The sequence below is a fragment of the Scomber scombrus genome, chromosome 14, assembly GCF_963691925.1.
Source record: "Scomber scombrus chromosome 14, fScoSco1.1, whole genome shotgun sequence".
NCBI lineage: Eukaryota > Metazoa > Chordata > Actinopteri > Scombriformes > Scombridae > Scomber > Scomber scombrus.
This window is the reverse complement of record NC_084983.1, coordinates 27670580-27689139: the sequence shown is the minus strand read 5'-3', so window position 1 is coordinate 27689139 and position 18560 is coordinate 27670580. Positions and strand designations below refer to the sequence as shown.

Sequence of the window (18560 nt, the reverse complement as noted above, 5' to 3'; positions counted from 1 at the left end):
TTATAACTTAATCCACACACAATAAACAGTGGACTGCTTCATTTATGGTTGAAGCAAAATACTGTAAATAACTGGCCAAATTATGTTATGTTATGTTTGTTATTTATCTGGTAAATTTATGTTACAAAAGTTCAAATCTATTTGGATTTACATGAGCTTTGTTTTTACATACTGTAGATTTATTAAGTGTTGATGTAATCTATAAAAGGGAAAAACTTCAGCTTGTGTTAGAGGACCAAGTATTTTTCTTGGAGGACCAGATTTGGCCAACGGTAGGTACTATGAACCTTTTGTAACATACTTTTTTGTTTTGTTTCTAAAAATATGAAGTCTGCCGCTGAGAGCATGGATATGATGTAATGTGAATTAATGGACGTCTATTTTTGTACTCTATTACAGGCCATCACTGATCCACGGGGGAAATGAAGAATCAACATTGATCATGAAACTTAATACAAGAATAAATACTAATATTATAGCATTAGATCATGTTTCTGTATATCCATGTAATCCAAAAGTAGCCGACTAATGTGAGTTTACCGTATAAGTAAGCAGCGTTTTGTCCTGTTTTGAACCTTAACAGCCACTGTACCAATATCAATTTACTACAGAGTTACCCCTTTACATTACAGATGCTGCTGTGTACGCACAAACACCAGTAAACACAGTGTTTTTTGCATGAAATAATGAGAAAATTGAATAAGAGCTTTTGATGAGCGACAACACAGAGGTACACATTGAGTCGTCCTGTGCAGCAATGCATTGAAGTCCGGAGGCCATGTTGGACCCTAAAGAGACAGCTGCTGCCACTTAAATGAAAAAAATCCTTCAAATAAAAATCACGTTATTGCTATAATATTGTACAGCTCAGTTTTTACCAGTGGAGTTGAGCCGCCACTCACATAAACCGGGATAAGATTAGTCAGCAAGTATGAGAAAAATGCAAATAAGGACAATGTCAGAAACAATTTATGGCATTTTATCACCACGCTGTGTCACACTGTCACACTCTCATTGACTTCTAACACTATGAAAAGTTACATGAACATGTCATCACTAAAATCACATTTAATCGTCCCATTTTTGCAACATCAAACATAATGTCAATGACCAAACCAGCATCTAACAAGCCAAAGTGATATCTGGAGGTATGTTCACATGCTGTTTAATGTGCTAGAAGTGAGCAGCCAATTAGCTATCTAACCACTTTGCCCAGGTGAATATTGTTTGGTGCTTCCTTCAATAAGTAAAGGTGCAGGACAAGATGTGTGTTCATGTTTGTAAGTTAGAATAAAAAAGGAGACTTTAGCAGGAAAGCTAATGTGGGTTATTGTTGAGAGTCTGTGCCTCTGTGTTGTGTAACAGGATGCAATCAGGCTCAGTGTGACCATCTGCTCTGCCTATTGATAGAGCGACATGTTATCACTTTATGCAAAGATTTGATTTACTGTATGGAAATGCAGAGTCCAGCTATGTAAGCGGATAATGGAACAGCCTTTAATCAAAACGATATAAAACTAGGGGGCGCCATCTTTAAATAGAATAAAATGTACAATATGAATTTCTCCCTTTTGGTTTCAGATTTTTTCTAAAAAAGGAGAACACATCAGCAAATCTTCTCATTTAATCTTGGTTACACTTTAAAACTATGCTGTCTCCATCCGTGCAAAAGCTGCTTGGTGGTTTAACAATGTAATGAGCACTTGAAAACTTGATGTCTAAATTTATGGCATGTTCAAAATAGTTAATTTCTTTTAATTTAGATAAATCACAAAGTAGCCCGAAGGTCTGACTCCATTAGGACTTTGTATGGTAGTAAATGGGGGAAAAAACAAGCGTCAAGCATCACCTGAAAAACCTAAACCCATAAATTTAAACCATTAGCTTATCTGACTAAAATATAGTTGAGGTTTTGTTTCCAAAGGTTCCTTTTCAAACTCACAGTGACAGCTGTCACAGGATTAAGAAACATCCCATTGTCCCGCACTATAACTCTTTCTAATTAGATTTCCTCCAGATCTTAAAATGGTGAGCTTGACAAATTAGAGGTCTGATGATGGCCGCACGCCGGCTGAAAGAGTGTTTACATCAGACAACAATCACGTCACCATGGTTACGACACATTTTAAATCAGTTTTAGACACACACATCTCAGCTTAGCTCACCTGTGGTTTGTCGCAGCTCTTCACACATGCTCACGTGGGGGAACTGTAGCATTTGCTTCCATTTCTTACTCTTTCCTTTTCTGTTTCCACCGCCCCCTGAAACACAAACACATTTGGTTTTTAACTGGGCGGGAAAACAAGTGAGGAGGATTCTGCTTTTGACCTGAGAAACCAAAGAAACATGTTTGCTTCGGTGAAGAAAAACAACCACAAAAAAAGCAGTTGTGGTGGTTTGTTCACACCTCGATGGACTCAAGACGCTGTGAAGAATAAGTACGTTGCTTTCCGGTTTTCAGGTTCATGAGTGTGTTTATGTGGTGGCCTTGTTTTGTTTGTGCATGAAGAAAACGTGTCAATAGGTGGGTTTACAATTGGGGCCACGACTGTTATACTGGGTTTTAGGGGCCGATGCCAATACTGATACTAGGGAGCAAATACAGTTTCATATACACACATTTTTCTGCAATGATCCCTCAAATATGGTTATCAAACACCTGTGACAAACATATGTAATGGAAGTCATGATATTTTACAGTTAAACAATGAACTTTATGGTGTACTTAAACAGTAAACTACACTGGAAATTTAATAATTATAATAAAATATAAACAAGTAAAAAAAACACAGAACAACAAAAAGCACATATTAAACTTGAATTATGAAAAAGGATCAAATATACATAAAATTCAGCCTATATAACTTTGTATAACTTTAATATTGGCACATATTGGACTATATATTCACAGATACCAATGTTTCTGTGATTGGCCAATATCGACCAATAATATCGGTTGGGCTTCTTTGGTTTGTTTTTTATAACATTACTTTATTAGAAAACAGTCATTGGTATATGCGGTGAGGTCGACAGGAAACAAGGGGAGAGAGAGAGAGAGATTTATGTATGACATGCAACAAAGGTTCTTTAATGGACTCAAACCAGAGACGTTGCAGGTATGTGTAAAAAAAATTTAAATCACACAATACTGCAAAAACTTTTGGATTTCCATAACGTTTTCTCTACATGGTTATCTGTTGTTTTAAGTCTTTTAATCAAATCATCTACTCGTGTCTTGCCTGTGTGGTATTTTAAAGTTTAACAATAAACTTCATCAGTGAACTAAAAACAGTAAACTTCACAGTAAACTTCACAGTAAACTTCACAGTAAACTTCATAGGGAATTAAATAATTAGAACTATGAATGAAAAACATACATATTTAAATTTGAATGAAGTAAAGGGATCAAATCTACCCTGTGTATCTTTTTTAAAGTATTGTCACTTATCCGACAACATAAACATTGATGCCGATATGTCGTATATATGTGATAATATCGGCTGACCGATATATCTGTCAGGCTCGAGGTTAGCCGTCCACAATGGGAGATGACATCACCACTCTTAATCCCACTTTCTATGCAAATAGCCTGTATGTAACCTGAGAGGCAAACCCCAGGGCACCTCAGACAAAAAGGCATATATATATATATATATATATATATATATATATATATATATATATATATATATATATATATATATATATATATATATATTAGAGTTGCAAACAGCTGGGTGATTAAAAGAAAATGAATCAAATATTTTGATAATCAAGAATTTCTCAAGATAATGCAGATTTAATGTCTCCAGGTTCTCAAATTTGAGAATTTTCTTGGTCTTATATTTTATGAAACTGAATATTTTTAAGGTTTCTGATGTTAGTTTGACAAACAAGACATTTAATGATATTATTGAGTACTGATTTACTTTGTTAAATGTTCTTTTATAGACCAAACCAATTAATTGTAATTGAAAATAAACAGCTCTTTTTTGTTATTATATGCTTATTTTCAATCATTAAAATGTATTCTGTTTCAACAATAGCTTAAAAGAAGAGAAGTAAGAAGTAATTATGCTGAAACTATCTTGCTGGGAGTTAATATCAGTTGTAAAAATGTGCAAACATGGTGAACCAGCAGCAGCAGCAGCAGCCTGGAGGCGAAGAGAAACACAACGCCACGCTTTGGGATTTGTTATTCAAATACGACACTGCTGCTGCTACTGAGGCATGCTCAGTAAAAGTGAGTTATTGTCATAGACACAATGCAAACAAGACCTTTTGTTTAGGACCAGGAAACTGATGATAATATCAGCCACAAGAATTACCGATAAGCTGATTGATTACAGAGAAAACGAGATCCCTGATGTCCGCTCTGAACATTAATGGGCCTGAAAATCAAGACAAACAGCAGGAGAATATGGCCTGTCAGTGAGGCAGGAAGACACTGAAACACAGATTCTCCACCAAATGATAAACATACCTAATTAAGACTGAAAGCAGCCTCATTAGCTGAACTATTAAGCTTTAAGTCATGGGGGGAAAAAACATCACCGGGAGAGGAGTGGCTCTATCATAAAGAACTTATCAATGCTGATGTTTTCACCAAAATGAAAGAAATGTAACCAACAGTGTGTGACATGATGCGGTATCTAAGACCCTCAAAAAGTTCTTTAACAGCAGCTAAACTACTCAAAATCATTTTAAGTATCAATGTCAGTAGTCCAGTTACTGTATCAGCACTCTAAGTGACTGTAATTTATGTTTTTATAGTAATATAATATAAAATTGTTCAGCTTTATGGGGCTTTATAGAGCGCTGAAGTCACTTCCTGTCTGTAACTCAATGTAAGGCTTCACAACATTAATCTGTTCTACAGTATATTAGCTTAATCAATCAGCTGTTTATTAATAACAATAACAATAATTAACTTTATTTATAGAGCACTTTTCAAAATCCAACTTACTTAAGTGCTTCACAAGGCAGCAAAATAGACAAATCATAAAATAACTGCCTTATAAAAGAGAATAAATTTAAATATATATTTTAAAAAGTCTATAAAAATCTATCAAATGTAAGAAAGTGCTGAAAAATGTCGATCACTTAAAGGTGCAATCTAAAATATTCAGATTACTGTCATATAAGACTAAAGAAACCAGAAAATAATCACATTTGAGAAGCTGGAAAGTTGAAACTCTTTAAAAATGACTCAAAACAACTAATGGATTATCAAAATAGTTAGCGATTAATTTTCTGTCGACCGACTAACTGATTAATCGAGTAATCGTAGACAACTAAGACAACTCGTCTCCACTACAGCAGCTGTTATCAGAAGTTAAAACCTTCGTGATTTTAACACGAAAAAACTACAACTCCCCGTGAAAATTTAACGGCTTCTCACGATCCGTAAAAACTCACGAAAACAATCTAGTGATGTCATTTTTTCCCGAACTTTTAGCCGTAATCTCTGCAAAAGGGGTCCAATCTGATCCACTGGATAACTTATTAAAGTATTAAATTACAGAAAAGTTATTCCAAATTTTCTGCTTCTACAGAGGTTTTTCCCAAACTTACTTGAATATTACCTGAAAAAACAATGAATACATACTGTGGTCATATTTAAAATATTCATACACTAATCATTGTGCAAAATGTTGTGAATCAGCAGCTTCTGTGCAAAATAATCTGATAAAACTGAGACATGATATTGTTGAATTGCACAAATTTTTCAAGTCATCTCAGGCTGTTGATCCAGTTTATAAATAGATGGTTTATTATAGTAAAGTTATATTACATTTTATATATTGTATATGCTATTTGTACTATAGGTTATTATGGAATGGTTTTACTGGTTCAGCCCCCTTCAGATCAAATTGGGCAGTATGTGACCCTTACACTAAAATGAGTAAGAGTATAGTAAGAGTATAGTAATTTCCATGTAATTTACAAATATCAGTCAACTGGGTGTAAATATAAGTGTACTCGACCTTTGAGACGCATTGTTTTTCGAGCACTGAAACCACTTGCAGAGGTGGTCTGGGATAAGCCCGACCACATATGTTGTGTAGTGTAAAGGCTCACGTGCTCTGATGGGCCCTCGGCCAGGACGTGACAGGAAATACGTCATAAATGTAGGACTTGGCGGTTGTTTTGGTAAACGGTTGTAAGAACCGAGAGCAGCACAGATGATACGTGGTTGTGGTTGTAGTTCACTAATCTGGGTATTTTGTCAAACAGGGTGTGTTCGAATCATTTTTCACAGTTGCAAAATGCAGAGCTGAGCAAACTTTTTTTTTTTTTTATTGCAAAAATGTAGAATAAATGTGTTGTTTGCAGCGTCTTTTCTTTTTCATTTAGTCAGATTTTTCATTGTTTTCTGACATTTTATTGACAAAATCAACCAATAAACTGCAGATTAAAGTCAGATTAGAGTCAGGTGCTTTATTCATCTACACTAAAACCCACTTTCACATGCGTGGATTTCCCCACCAATCAATATCAAAACCAAGTGGAGTTTTTGTGGGGGGGGGAGTTTTTAGGGGTTGGTCCTCCTGAAAAGCACCTTTAAAAAGTCAGAAATGAGCACAAGCGTTGCTAAGAGACAAAGTATCTCAATTAATTGAATTTTTGTCAATAACAATGTAGTAAAAACAATTCTTGGACTTCTTGGTGACAGTCTAACAGCCAAAGATAATCACTTTTCTACCATGTGTGACCATTTTTTGGCCTCCCCCCCATAAAAATGACTACATACAACAATACCATACAACAATTAGATACAGATCGCTGCAGCTTCAAAGATAAACCAGACAAACTCATCTCCGCCTGCAGGGAAGAGAACGATTTTTATGATAATACTACTACTCTAATAAAGATCTTGAGTGGTCTCATAAATCAAAAATCACAGCAAGCTAAATTTCTAAATTAAAAGAGGGCAGTTTCATTATATAAATGTTTTAAAGTGGAAACAAACAGAGCTTCATTCTAACAGCAACGAAACCAAACTTTTTATCAATGTGGTCAATTTCTAACATGTTATTTTATAATGGAGATAAAACCACGACGTTATACAACATATCCTATGAGTCAGTTGTGGTCATGTCATGTGACGGCATAAATTATAATTTACATCTCACATGGTTACACTGCTGTATGAGAGGGTTATAAAAATACAATGCATGAACAGTATGGCACAATATCTATAAAATGTGCATTTAACATCAACAATGGCCTGGCTTGTTAGCTTGTAATTACATATTGGGTGAACAATATTTACATGGTGAAAACCTGGAAATTACTGTAACACCCATGTGACAGGAAGACAACATTAGCCACTCATTCATGTAAGCTGTGGTTATTAAATATAACCCAGTATACACGCAGTTATGGGCCATTAATCTAATTTAATTTCTCTGTCACAACACTAATTGTGAGAGAGAGATATTATTAAAGTCGTCTTGCACCATGTGACACGTTATTAAATTGTTCGCTGGTCATCGTTGTTGTTGTTGTTGTCGGACACCATAAAGGCGTCTTTTAACACGAGGCTGCCGACAGTTGTGTGTGTGTGTGTGTTGTATTAGAAAACATTTATACCGAGACTGTAAATTTGTGAAGGAAACAACACTTCCCTCCACTTACAAAGAAAGCTTTATTTCATAAGCAATAAAACAAATGCATCCTCTGTTCAATACACTCAAGGCGCTTTGAAAGCCGGTTGCTTATGGTGGCTAATTTTAGATTAATGTTTGCTTTGATTTTTACTGTTTAACTGACTCGTCCTACTTATGCTACAGTCCACACAGTGTTTTTTTTAAATATTTGCATCATCCTGTCACTTGTTGCTGCATAGGATCTCTTTAACATTTGAGATCTTCTTGATGTATTAGCAGTAACGAATAGTATAGAATGATGGCAAGATGGCGCACGCTTCACCAAAAATCTGATAAAATCTGACAAAACCAATTAGGGTTTATCTACCTTGATCATCACGTACTTTACAATGCTGCTCTTCTTAACCCTGTAACACCAAGTGAATCATATGTGATACATAAGTTTTAGAGAGCTCTACGTCACCACCTGATGTATATGATCAGATACATGTAGTACACAGATAAACCACCAGGGGGCCTTTTATTTCAACGTTGTCAATCAGTGAGACACAATTTATGGCGCTTTTCCACTACACAGTTCCAGCACGACTCACCTCGCCTCGGTTTTTTTGGCGTTTCCACTAGGGATAGTACCTGTTACCTGGTCCTTTTTTTAGTACCTGCTCTGGTGAGGTTCCAAGCGAGCCAAGCCGACACTAAAATGTGACGTCAACAGACTGCTGGCCGCTGATTGGTAGTTGTCGCTGGAAGAGTCATGAGCCGTCCCACACAAGAATCAAACCCGGCATTTTTAAATACCGGCAGCAGCGTTACAGCTATACGGCTCAATTTTCTTGCTTTGTGTGAGACAGAAAGCCTCATACAGCAGCAAGTACACCATCACCTCCATGTCCTCCATTGTTTATGTGTTTTGTGTCGCGTATAAGACGAAGTCACGGCAGTTTCGCGGAGCCGTGCTATGACGACCCCGCCCACGTTGAGTAGGTACTTTTTTGTAATGGAAAAGGAACCGTGCCGAGTCGAGGCGAGTCGTGCTGAAACTGTGTAGTGGAAAAGCGCCATTAGAGAGCTCTACATCACCACCTGACGTATACGATCAGATATATGTAGTACACAGATAAACCACCAGGGGGCCTTTTATTTCAACGTTGTCAATCAGTGAGACACAATTTAGAGGCCTGGACATTTTTTAAACTAGTTAAAGTAAAAGTTAAAGTAAGAAGAACATTGAAATAGTTACTGATACTTCAATAGGAATAGTTACAGGATTGATGCAATGTTGAATTACTAAATATTTAGTATCTTATTTTATGGTAAATTCCTGTTGAAAGTGTATCAGATTAGATACAGCAGGTATAGAAGCTCATTTATCTGTTCATCTGTTCAGTTTATTGTATTTCATGTTGTGGCTGATATGAGCTCTATGCAGGAGATTTAAGGGCTTAAAAATGTTGTATTCAATATGGTTTTATTTATTTAAAAAATAACATGTTATGAAAAATGTATTCCAAAAATGTCAGATGTATTAAATATGAAACAAAACAAAACTCATATATGCAAAAATGTTATTGAATTATTTTTTTAAATTATTGGTCAGAAAGTCCAATAAACACTCCAGTTTCAAAGAATTATATTTTTCTGGCCATTATTAGATGGTTCAGACTTTACAGGGTTAACCCTGTAAAGTCTGAACCAAACACCTTTTATACAACAAAAAAAGAAAACATACACTGCAAGTGTGATCATGTAGTTACACGTCATCTCACACAAAGAGAATCAGTTGAGAGGTTATGATAAAAACCAAAAGTTAAGGTTACCCAGGTTCAACTTTCATTTGACGGCTGCACTGTTGTTGACTAAGACTCATAAATAAGTAGAAATTATTTAAAACTAATATACATTTTTTTTGTCAGGAGACTAAAATCAATTCAAAATCTAGTGGTATGTGGAGCTGTAACTATTTTCCATTATTGATTAATCTGACAGTTATTTTCTTGATTAATCGGTTATTAGTTTGTTCTGTCAAATATCTGAAAACAGTGAAATAATATCTGTCACCATTTTCCTTAAATCCAAACATTCGATGTACTATTTAGGGTTGGATATAGTTAAAAAGTTACGATACCAGTACCAATCCAAGTACCCTTAAAGTGATACTGATACCAATTAACTACTTCATTCAATACCTATCATGAAACCATGAATGTCACGACTCCACCAAAGCTAAATGATGTGATTTTTACAAAAATGCATTTTGAAAGTCTTAGATAGTCCATACAAATAGTCATATTTTCTGGCTCTGGGTGCCAAAAGGATCACTGCAGGTGTCGTTTGACAGCAGAAGTTTCAATAATACTTGGTATCGATTTATTTCGGTCAAAACCTTAAAAAGGTATTGAGAACCGATACCCAGCCCTATTACTATCACATAACAAAAGCCAAAAAACCTCACAAATGACAAGCTGGAAATGGGGAATTATTGATTTTTTTTGCTTTAAAAAATGACTGAAAAGATATAGATTATAGATAATATCAATAATAATGTATTATTTTTGCACTCTCCATTCTCCAATCTGCACCAACAATGTCACAATACAGGATTGTTGGTCATTTAAGGTCTCGCTGCTTACGCTCCCTGACATTTATATATATGGGAAGTTGCCTAATGTAGCTTAGGAAAGAGGAAAACTCCACCCTAAAACTTTCATGGCTCCTTTTTTCTTTCTTTCAAAAATAATTTTCTTAATAACTGTAAACTGGGGAAAGTAAATGTGATGAAATAAACTAAAAAGGGATTGTGACCACTCATCTTTGAGGCCTCTGCAATTGGATTTTAAAGGCACACCGAAATTAACAAGCACTAATTGCTTCCTTAGATGGTCAGAAATCACTTGTAAAGCGGATGGCACCCATTGGGGGAAATGGTCAGCGGTAATGCAAAAGTTATGAGCAACTGTATTAGTGTTATAGTTATATGGTTTAATGAAGCATGTAAAGAAGGCAGCTTTTAAATCGAACGGAGCGACCTCACCCTCTGAAGCTCTCTGGTGGGTAGAGGTACTCGATACCAAAGTAAAATCGATGCCAAGTAGTATCAAACAATACCTGCAATTGATACTTTTTGCACCCAGAGCTAGAAAATATGACTATTTGTGTGTTGACTTACTCAAAGCCAATCAACAATGAAGTCACAGTAAATTTGAGTTAGCGTACTTAGCTGTTCAGCAGCCAAGATGCCACCAAAATGCTCTAAAGTGTGTCTACACTACACGCCTGTTACACCGGATAAAAGACAGAGACCTAACTGTGTTAATGGGTATCTAATGAAATACTCAGTTGGTATCAGTGTCACTTTAAGGGTTCTTGGATTGGTAATAAATTGAAATAAATAAAACTGCCTTGCCTTGCCTTACTGGTATTGTCATTTATTAAACGATACCCAGCCCTACTGGTGGGTGTTTTCACCAGGCGAGCAGTGAACCTACATGATTATTTATTGGCATTATCTGGCAGCATTGACATAACCTGTTTTTTACATTTTTCTGAAAATATGAAGACAGGTTAAGAAAAATAACCAGAACGACTGAGAACATATATGAGCATCGACATGCAAAGTTGTTTTTTTGTGTCTTAAACTGAACAAATCATAAAAGTAAAACGTAGAACAGGTTAATTATTTGGAGAAGGAAACCTCCAGTTTAGCTCAGGGTACAGAACTAGCGATTAGCTTCGGAGATCTGGTCGGAGTTCTGGATTTTGTGAAAGATGGATAGATGATTTTATACTGAAACAGCAGAAAGACGCTTGTTTTAAAAGACCACAGCTCATCTTTCTATTTCAGGTTGTAAAATGAGACTCTTTGATCAATACTTTGGTGATCAATTTGCCTTTAGTTTCAGTGTGTTTCTGTGTAAACTGATGTTTGTTTTGGGTGTAAAATACGTGCTGATCAATTTTCAGATAAGAAACACTCAACAGGTAACACATTAACGTAACTTTATCGCTTTCATGCTAACACTACTTTCCTTCCACGCTAATGTAATTTTATTGTTATCAAGCTAACGTTATTTTAGTTTTTGCTATTGTTACTTATTGTTTCCATGCTAACATTACTTTACTGTTAACATGCTAACATAACTTTAATACTTTCATGCTTATGTAATTGTTATACTGACATATTATTTCTAATGCTAACGTTACTTTATGGTTTTCATGCTAACGTTACTTTATAGTTTCCATACTAATATAATTGTTATATTGACATAACGTTATCTCATGCTAACGTTACTTTATAGTTTTCGTGCTAATGCTACTTACTAACGTTACCTTACTGTTTCCATGGTAACGTGTATAAGAGGACCTGTGCTGCCGGCTGCCAGAGATGACAGACGTATGGATGTGGTGAAAGAACCCAAACTAAAAAAACAAGTTGATTTATATCTGAATGCTGTAAATGTCCTAAACATTGTGGTGTGTTGCTGCAAAATGTTTCACCCAAATGTGGGTCATTTCATATCCTGATAACTATATCTATCCTGATGTAGCACATTTCTACTCTGATGAAAAAGTAGTTCGAGCACCAGCCACCACCTCCAAATGATGAATCACACCGCCATTAAGAGCGTGATTAGCGTCACAGCGTCATAAACGATAGAGCAGGATACTAAACAATAGACCTTTTTCTCTGGTCACATGATATATATTGTCATATTGCACAGGCCTATTGTTGCAAAATGTTTTCAGCCCCACAGCTGTGTGTATATTACTGATTGTAAACAGCAAACCATCCTATATGTCATTGCATATTAGCAAAGTGTCTCTATATCCATATTAAATTAGGTCTAATTAGTCAATTTTTTGTGATTATCGTCGCCAAAAATGTTTAATTTTGCAGCAACTTTGCTTTAAAACACAATTTGCAGTGTTTTATGTTGCAGGAAATTACAAGACGAGGATTTTTTAATGTCTTTTTTTCTTAATCAACTACCAATTAAGGGTCATATGTAATATTTTCCTTCAATAGAAAGTTTAAACTATATTTCAGTGCTATCCTTTTTTTAAATTCATTTTCTGAACATGAGAAACATGGGCTCAATGTTATATATAAATAGAAAATACTGTACTTGAATCCCATTTATAAGCCTTTATTAAATAAACTTTCACCTCAATAATTCCATTAAATCCATATATAATTTTACATAAAAACATTTTTATGCTTGATGTATGTCCATCTATGCTGTCTGAACAATATATCAACCTCATTTTTGAATATCTGAGGGTCTTTTTGCTCAGTTTATGGCTTCATTTTTGTTTGCAGGTGATTTATTACATATACATACATATTAGTACAACTTTTGGGTATTTTTCGTAAATGTAATTTAAGTTTTTTCCATTGGATAGTTAGAGATGTGTTTCTATGTGATTTTACATTAGGCTTCAGTGTGGATGTATTATCTATTTATCCATCTGTCTATTTGTCCATCTTCCACCCAGGGTTGTTATAACTAACGAAAACTAAGACTAAAGCTAGCTGTGAAAAAATAATGTTACCGAAATAAAAATAAAAACGAAAGCGAAATAAAAACTGTGATGACAGATGCAAAATGAATTAAAACGAAACAGAATTACAGATAAAATCAGCTTTGTTTTCATTGTCGCTGACCATTTAAAGTTTTGCTTTTGATTTAGCTTCAGCTGATAATTACTGAGATCTGATGTGGGGTTGAGCGTCATTAAAGAATAAAATAATAAACAATGACTTGGTAAACCATATTTGGTGTCATGCATTATTTAATCCTTTACAGCTTCTACAAATCAAGACTTTCCTTCTAATACCTGAGAAACTAAAACTACATAAAAATTCAACTAAAACTTGTCAATTCCTCATAATAAAAAATACTTAATCACTTGTTAAACTAACTAAAACTAAACTGCTTCCACCTGAATCCTTGCCAATGATTTTTACAAGCTGTATGTTGATTCGGTCATTTCATGCAGAAAAGTTGTTGTAATTTAGCAAAAAATTTCAAGCTCTCACAAATCTTTTGCGAAGGTTTCTGGATAATAATAATACCGCTGATGCAGGATTTTTTTTGTGGCCCGACGATAAAAAGAACATCTTGTCCAGGGCTCCAGACAGGGGTCAGAGGTCAAGGTCTGCCTCTTGAAAGGAAGATACAGTGCCTTGCTCAGGGACATGGCTGCTGGGCAGAGATAGGTAACCAACACAGCAAAGCACAGCAAAGCCAAGCACAGAGGCTAGCAGATAAAACTAAATTGAGCAGATAATCTCACAGTGAGAGATCATGACAACTCCTTAACTCGTGTGTGTGTGTGTGTGTGTGTGTGTGTGTGTGTGTGTGTGTGTGTGTGTGTGTGTGTGTGTGGGTCTGTCTGTCTCTGCAGATGGCATCAGGATTACATTCGCACTGAGTCACCACAACTGTTGTCTGCTGCTCAGAATAACAATAACAAAAGGGACGTTTCCATTGTTCACAAATATGATGTCTGCTTACAATTCCTACTGAAAGAAGTCAAAGCACAGGAGCCATAGTACAGACTGTAGGAGTGTTTAGTTGATATATAACATTTCATCCAGTGCATTTGAATTTTGGATGTTTAACCCCCATTATTTAATCATTTTCAACTTCTACAAATCAAAGTTTTCCTCTTAATACATTAAAAACAAAACTAAAACTAAACTAAAACTAGTCAATTCCTCAAAATATCCAGATCCAGTGCATTTGCATGTTTAGATATATTTAACCCTGCAGGTATATTAATAGCCTTAAAAAACAAGACGATAATAAACTAAATAAAAACTACAATGAACAATGCAAAATGAATTAAAACGAATCAGAACTACAGATAAAGTCAGCTTTGTTTTCGTTGTCGCTGACCATTTAAAAGTTTATTGTGGTGATAATTACTGAGCTCTGCTGTGGGGTCGAGCGTCAGTAAAGAATAAAATAATAAACAATGACTTAGTAAACCATATTTTAGTGTCATTCATTCTTTCATCCTTTTAAGCTTCTAAGAAATCAAAGACTTTCCTCTTAATAACCTGAAATACTGAATAAAAACTCAACTAAAACTAGTCAATTCCTCTAAATATCCAGATCCAGTGCATTTGCATCTTTAGATATATATATATATATATACATATATATAACCCTGCAGGTATATTAGTAGCCTATAAAACAATAAGACTGCACATTAAATAAAAAGCCATCTTAAAAAAGAAGAAAGAGGGTGGTATTATATGCACAGGAGCCATAGTACAGACTATACTAGTGTTTAGTAGATATATAACATTTCATCCAGTGCATTTGCATTTTAGATATTTAACCCTGAACCCACGAAATAAAAAGCTTTGCACAATATTGTGCCTTTAAGAAACAGTGACTTAAAAAACCATATTTGGTGTAATGCATGATTTCATCCTTTTCAGCTTCTAAGAAATCAAAGACTTTCCTTTTAATACCTGAAATACTAAATAAAAACTCAACTAAAACTAGTCAATTCCTCCAAATATCCAGATCCAGTGCATTTGCATTTTTAGATATATACATATAACCCTGCAGAGGTATGTTAGAAGCCTATAAAATAAGATTGCACATTAAATAAAAGCCCATCTTAAAAAAGAAGAATATGGTATTATATGCACAGGAGCCATACTACAGACTATACTAGTGTTTAGTAGATATATAACATTTAATAAGTGCATTTGCATTTTTAGATATATATATATAACCCTGCAGAGGTATGTTAGTAGCCTATAAAACAACAATACTGCACATTAAATAAGAGGGTGCTATTATATGCACAGCAGCCATACTACAGACTATACTAGTGTTTAGTAGATATTTAACATTTCATCCAGTGCATTTGCATTTTTAGATATATAATCCTGCAGATATGTTAGGAGCCATGTGTGTGTCATGCATTATTTAATCCTTTTCAACTCCTACAAATCAAAGGCTTTCCTCTTAATACATTAAAAACTAAACTAAAACTAAACTAAAACTAGTCAATTCCTCCAAATATCCAGATCATTTGCATTTTTAGATACATATACATATAACCCTGCAGAGGTCTGTTAGTAGCCTATAAAACAACAAGACTGCACATTAAATAAAAAAGTCATCAACACTTCAGTAGATGAATAAAGTACAACAACAACAACAAAAACAACAAAAAAAACCACCCAAGCTGCTGCACACAGTTGCTCTGCCTCAACATCCTGTTTCGCAAACGACGATGCTGCAACATCAGCAAAGGGAAACCCGATGTGTCGCTGCTGTACACGCATTTTACTTCACTTCACTTTTTCTTTTTCCTATTTTTTTTTAATGCAATGTACACAATCAAAGCCACAACCAAACTCTACTGGTTAAAAACTAACCAATTTTTTATGCGCCTTTAAATTTCAAACTCACTACATTTAAAAAAAAAAAAAAATTAAAAAAAGTCACTTTAATCGACTTGTATGAAACAAAATGAAACTCTATGTTAATACAAATGAAACTAATATACATGTTAACTTTTGCATTAGAGCTGTCTTCTTTTAAGCCATATTAGGAGTGTATTAAAAGTGTTATTGACAGCACCATTAACAAGGAAGACAAACAATTTAATTATAATTTAGACATTTTTTTACAACTATTTTAATGCCGAGTTGAAGCTTGCTTTCTAAAGAGTTGGATAAAATCTCAAAGCAGGTTATAATATATATGCAAAGTTAAAGGATAAGTCAAAAAACTTTAAATTGCTAAAGTTATAAATGGAGTTTGGTGCACAGTCGAGTAGAGGAGGGCGCGTTTTTTTTTTTTTTTTTTTTTAGGTAATATCCTGTTTTAGTATTGAGTCGCATCATCAGAAGATTTGCCGACCAAGAGAGGAAGTGCAGTAGCAAAATTATGTATCACTTATGTCCAGTTGCATCACTCCTGCAGGTAAAACACTCAGTAACCAGGAGAAGGGGAAAGAGAAAGAGAAAGAAAAAGAAAGAAAGAAAGAGAGGAGCTGTCAATCCCTCCATCATCCTTACCTTCTCTTGCTTTCAGCAGCACCGTGTTTGCCACAATGTTCTCCAGCTCCATGTTGATGCTTTCTCACCGGGTCACAGCAGCAGCAGCAGACCGACTCCAGGTCTCCCTCCCCCGGCTTGCTTGACTCTCAGTTTAACCCCCCCTCCTCCTCCTCCTTCCTTTTTCCTTTAACACCGTCCAACCACCACACCTCCTCTCCCACCCAAAAAAAAAAATCAACCCCCTTCGTTTTGGCAGCTTTTTTCCAAACAAGTCCCCCTGTTTCTGCCGGTGACAGTCCTCGCCTGCAAACCCTCCCTCCCTCCTCCTCCTCCTCCTCCTCATCATACTCCCTCCTCCTCCTCCTGTTTCTCCTCCTCTTCCTCCTCCTCCCTCCTTCCTCTCCCCGCCCAGCTGCTGTCAGAGAGGAGGAGGAGACAGACAGACGTCCCACTCTGTGCTAAAATTGCTGTTTGATAAATTTTTAAAGAAAGAAAGAAAGAAAAGAAAGGATAATAATACATTATACAGACTTTTTTTAAAGCTAGCATCTGCCTTAAAAAAGAAAAAAAATATATAATATATCTGTATTTTTCTGCACATTTTAGAGTTAAATTGATAACTTTCTTCTATGCTATGTGGGGGAATAACAGATTCACATTTTTCTTAGCAGCAAAAATGGCTTTATTATATATTCCTATAATGGAAATATCAATGGAAAATGAACCAATGAGCTCACAAAAAGCCCAAAATATAATATATCTGGAGTTTTCTGTACATTTTTTTAGTTAAATTGGTAACTTTCTTATATGTTATGTGGTAGAATAACATAATTATGATCGGTTTAGTATTTAAAACTACATTAAATATTCAAAAAACAACATGTTTCTATAAGTTTAGGCTATTATGGCTAACTGTAGCTGTTGCTGATGCAAAATAATTGTTGTATTTATAGTTAAATTTCTTAACAAAGTTAATGGTTATCAAATTTAGCCAATAACCATTTAGCTTAGCAGTATCTTGTTTTTAAAACTAGATACAATGGTAGCATTCAAAATCAGTTCTTGCCATAAACTGTATATAAAAAAACACCCATTGGTTTGTGGACTGCTGCTCGGAGGCCAATAGTATCGGATCTGAGCAGCGCCATCTTGAAAATTTCAGGTGCATGCTGGGTAAAATAAAAACAGGGATTCTACTTATATGGGCATCAGGAGGAGCATGAGGCGCCCTCCTGAACCTGTGAACCAATCAACCTGTCAATCACGACGTAGCCACGCCCTAATGCATACCCTGCTTTATCGTCAAATATAAAATCAGGGAGGCCAAAATGTCCCAAATGAACATCATACTGCATTGAAGAAGGCTTTAAACTAGCGATTGAGACCATAAACACATTTTGAAAACGTTTACTGAGGTTAGAAATCAAGTGAGAAGTTGGTGAATTCTCCATTGACTTGTATAGAGACGGAAGTCCTTTTGACACCAAAACGGTCGCCCCCTGGTGGCCTTTTGATAGAATGCAGTTTTAAGTTACTTCCACATTGGCCTCATTTCAGAGGACCGGAACTCCCCGCCTGGTTCTTACAAAGTTTTGGCTAACATAGCTTGTCATCGGCTAACTTCTGAATGCTAGAAATGCTAATGTTAGCCTATTTTCTGTAGAGCTGTGATGCTGTCGTGGCTAAACATGCTATAAACTGTACGTTGCATGATACTATTTTTTTTAACATTTTAAAGACTAAATGATTGACCAAGTTCTACCAATAAAAATATTCCTAACTTCCATGATCAGTATGCTGTGAACCAAACCCAGTTCCTCTTCGGAGCCAAAAAGGCTTTCGGTGTCCGTAATGTATCAGAACTGATGTTTCAAATCCAAAAAATCAATACTTTACTGACTCCAGAGCTGCTGCTT

The 18560-nt window shown here is 35.3% G+C and overlaps 1 protein-coding gene across 1 annotated transcript in view; it reads right to left on the bottom strand.

The window, feature by feature from the left end:
- Window positions 1-16853, bottom strand: part of grk6 (G protein-coupled receptor kinase 6) — a 70244-nt gene extending 53391 nt beyond the window's left edge. The window contains exons 1-2 of the mRNA XM_062433295.1: window positions 16663-16853; window positions 2166-2261 (exon numbers count right to left, since the gene is read on the bottom strand). Coding sequence (XP_062289279.1) covers window positions 2166-2261; window positions 16663-16714 — 148 coding nt within the window. The 5' untranslated portion in view covers window positions 16715-16853. The remainder of the gene's footprint in view (window positions 1-2165; window positions 2262-16662) is intronic.
- Between the last annotated feature and the right edge of the window lie 1707 nt (window positions 16854-18560).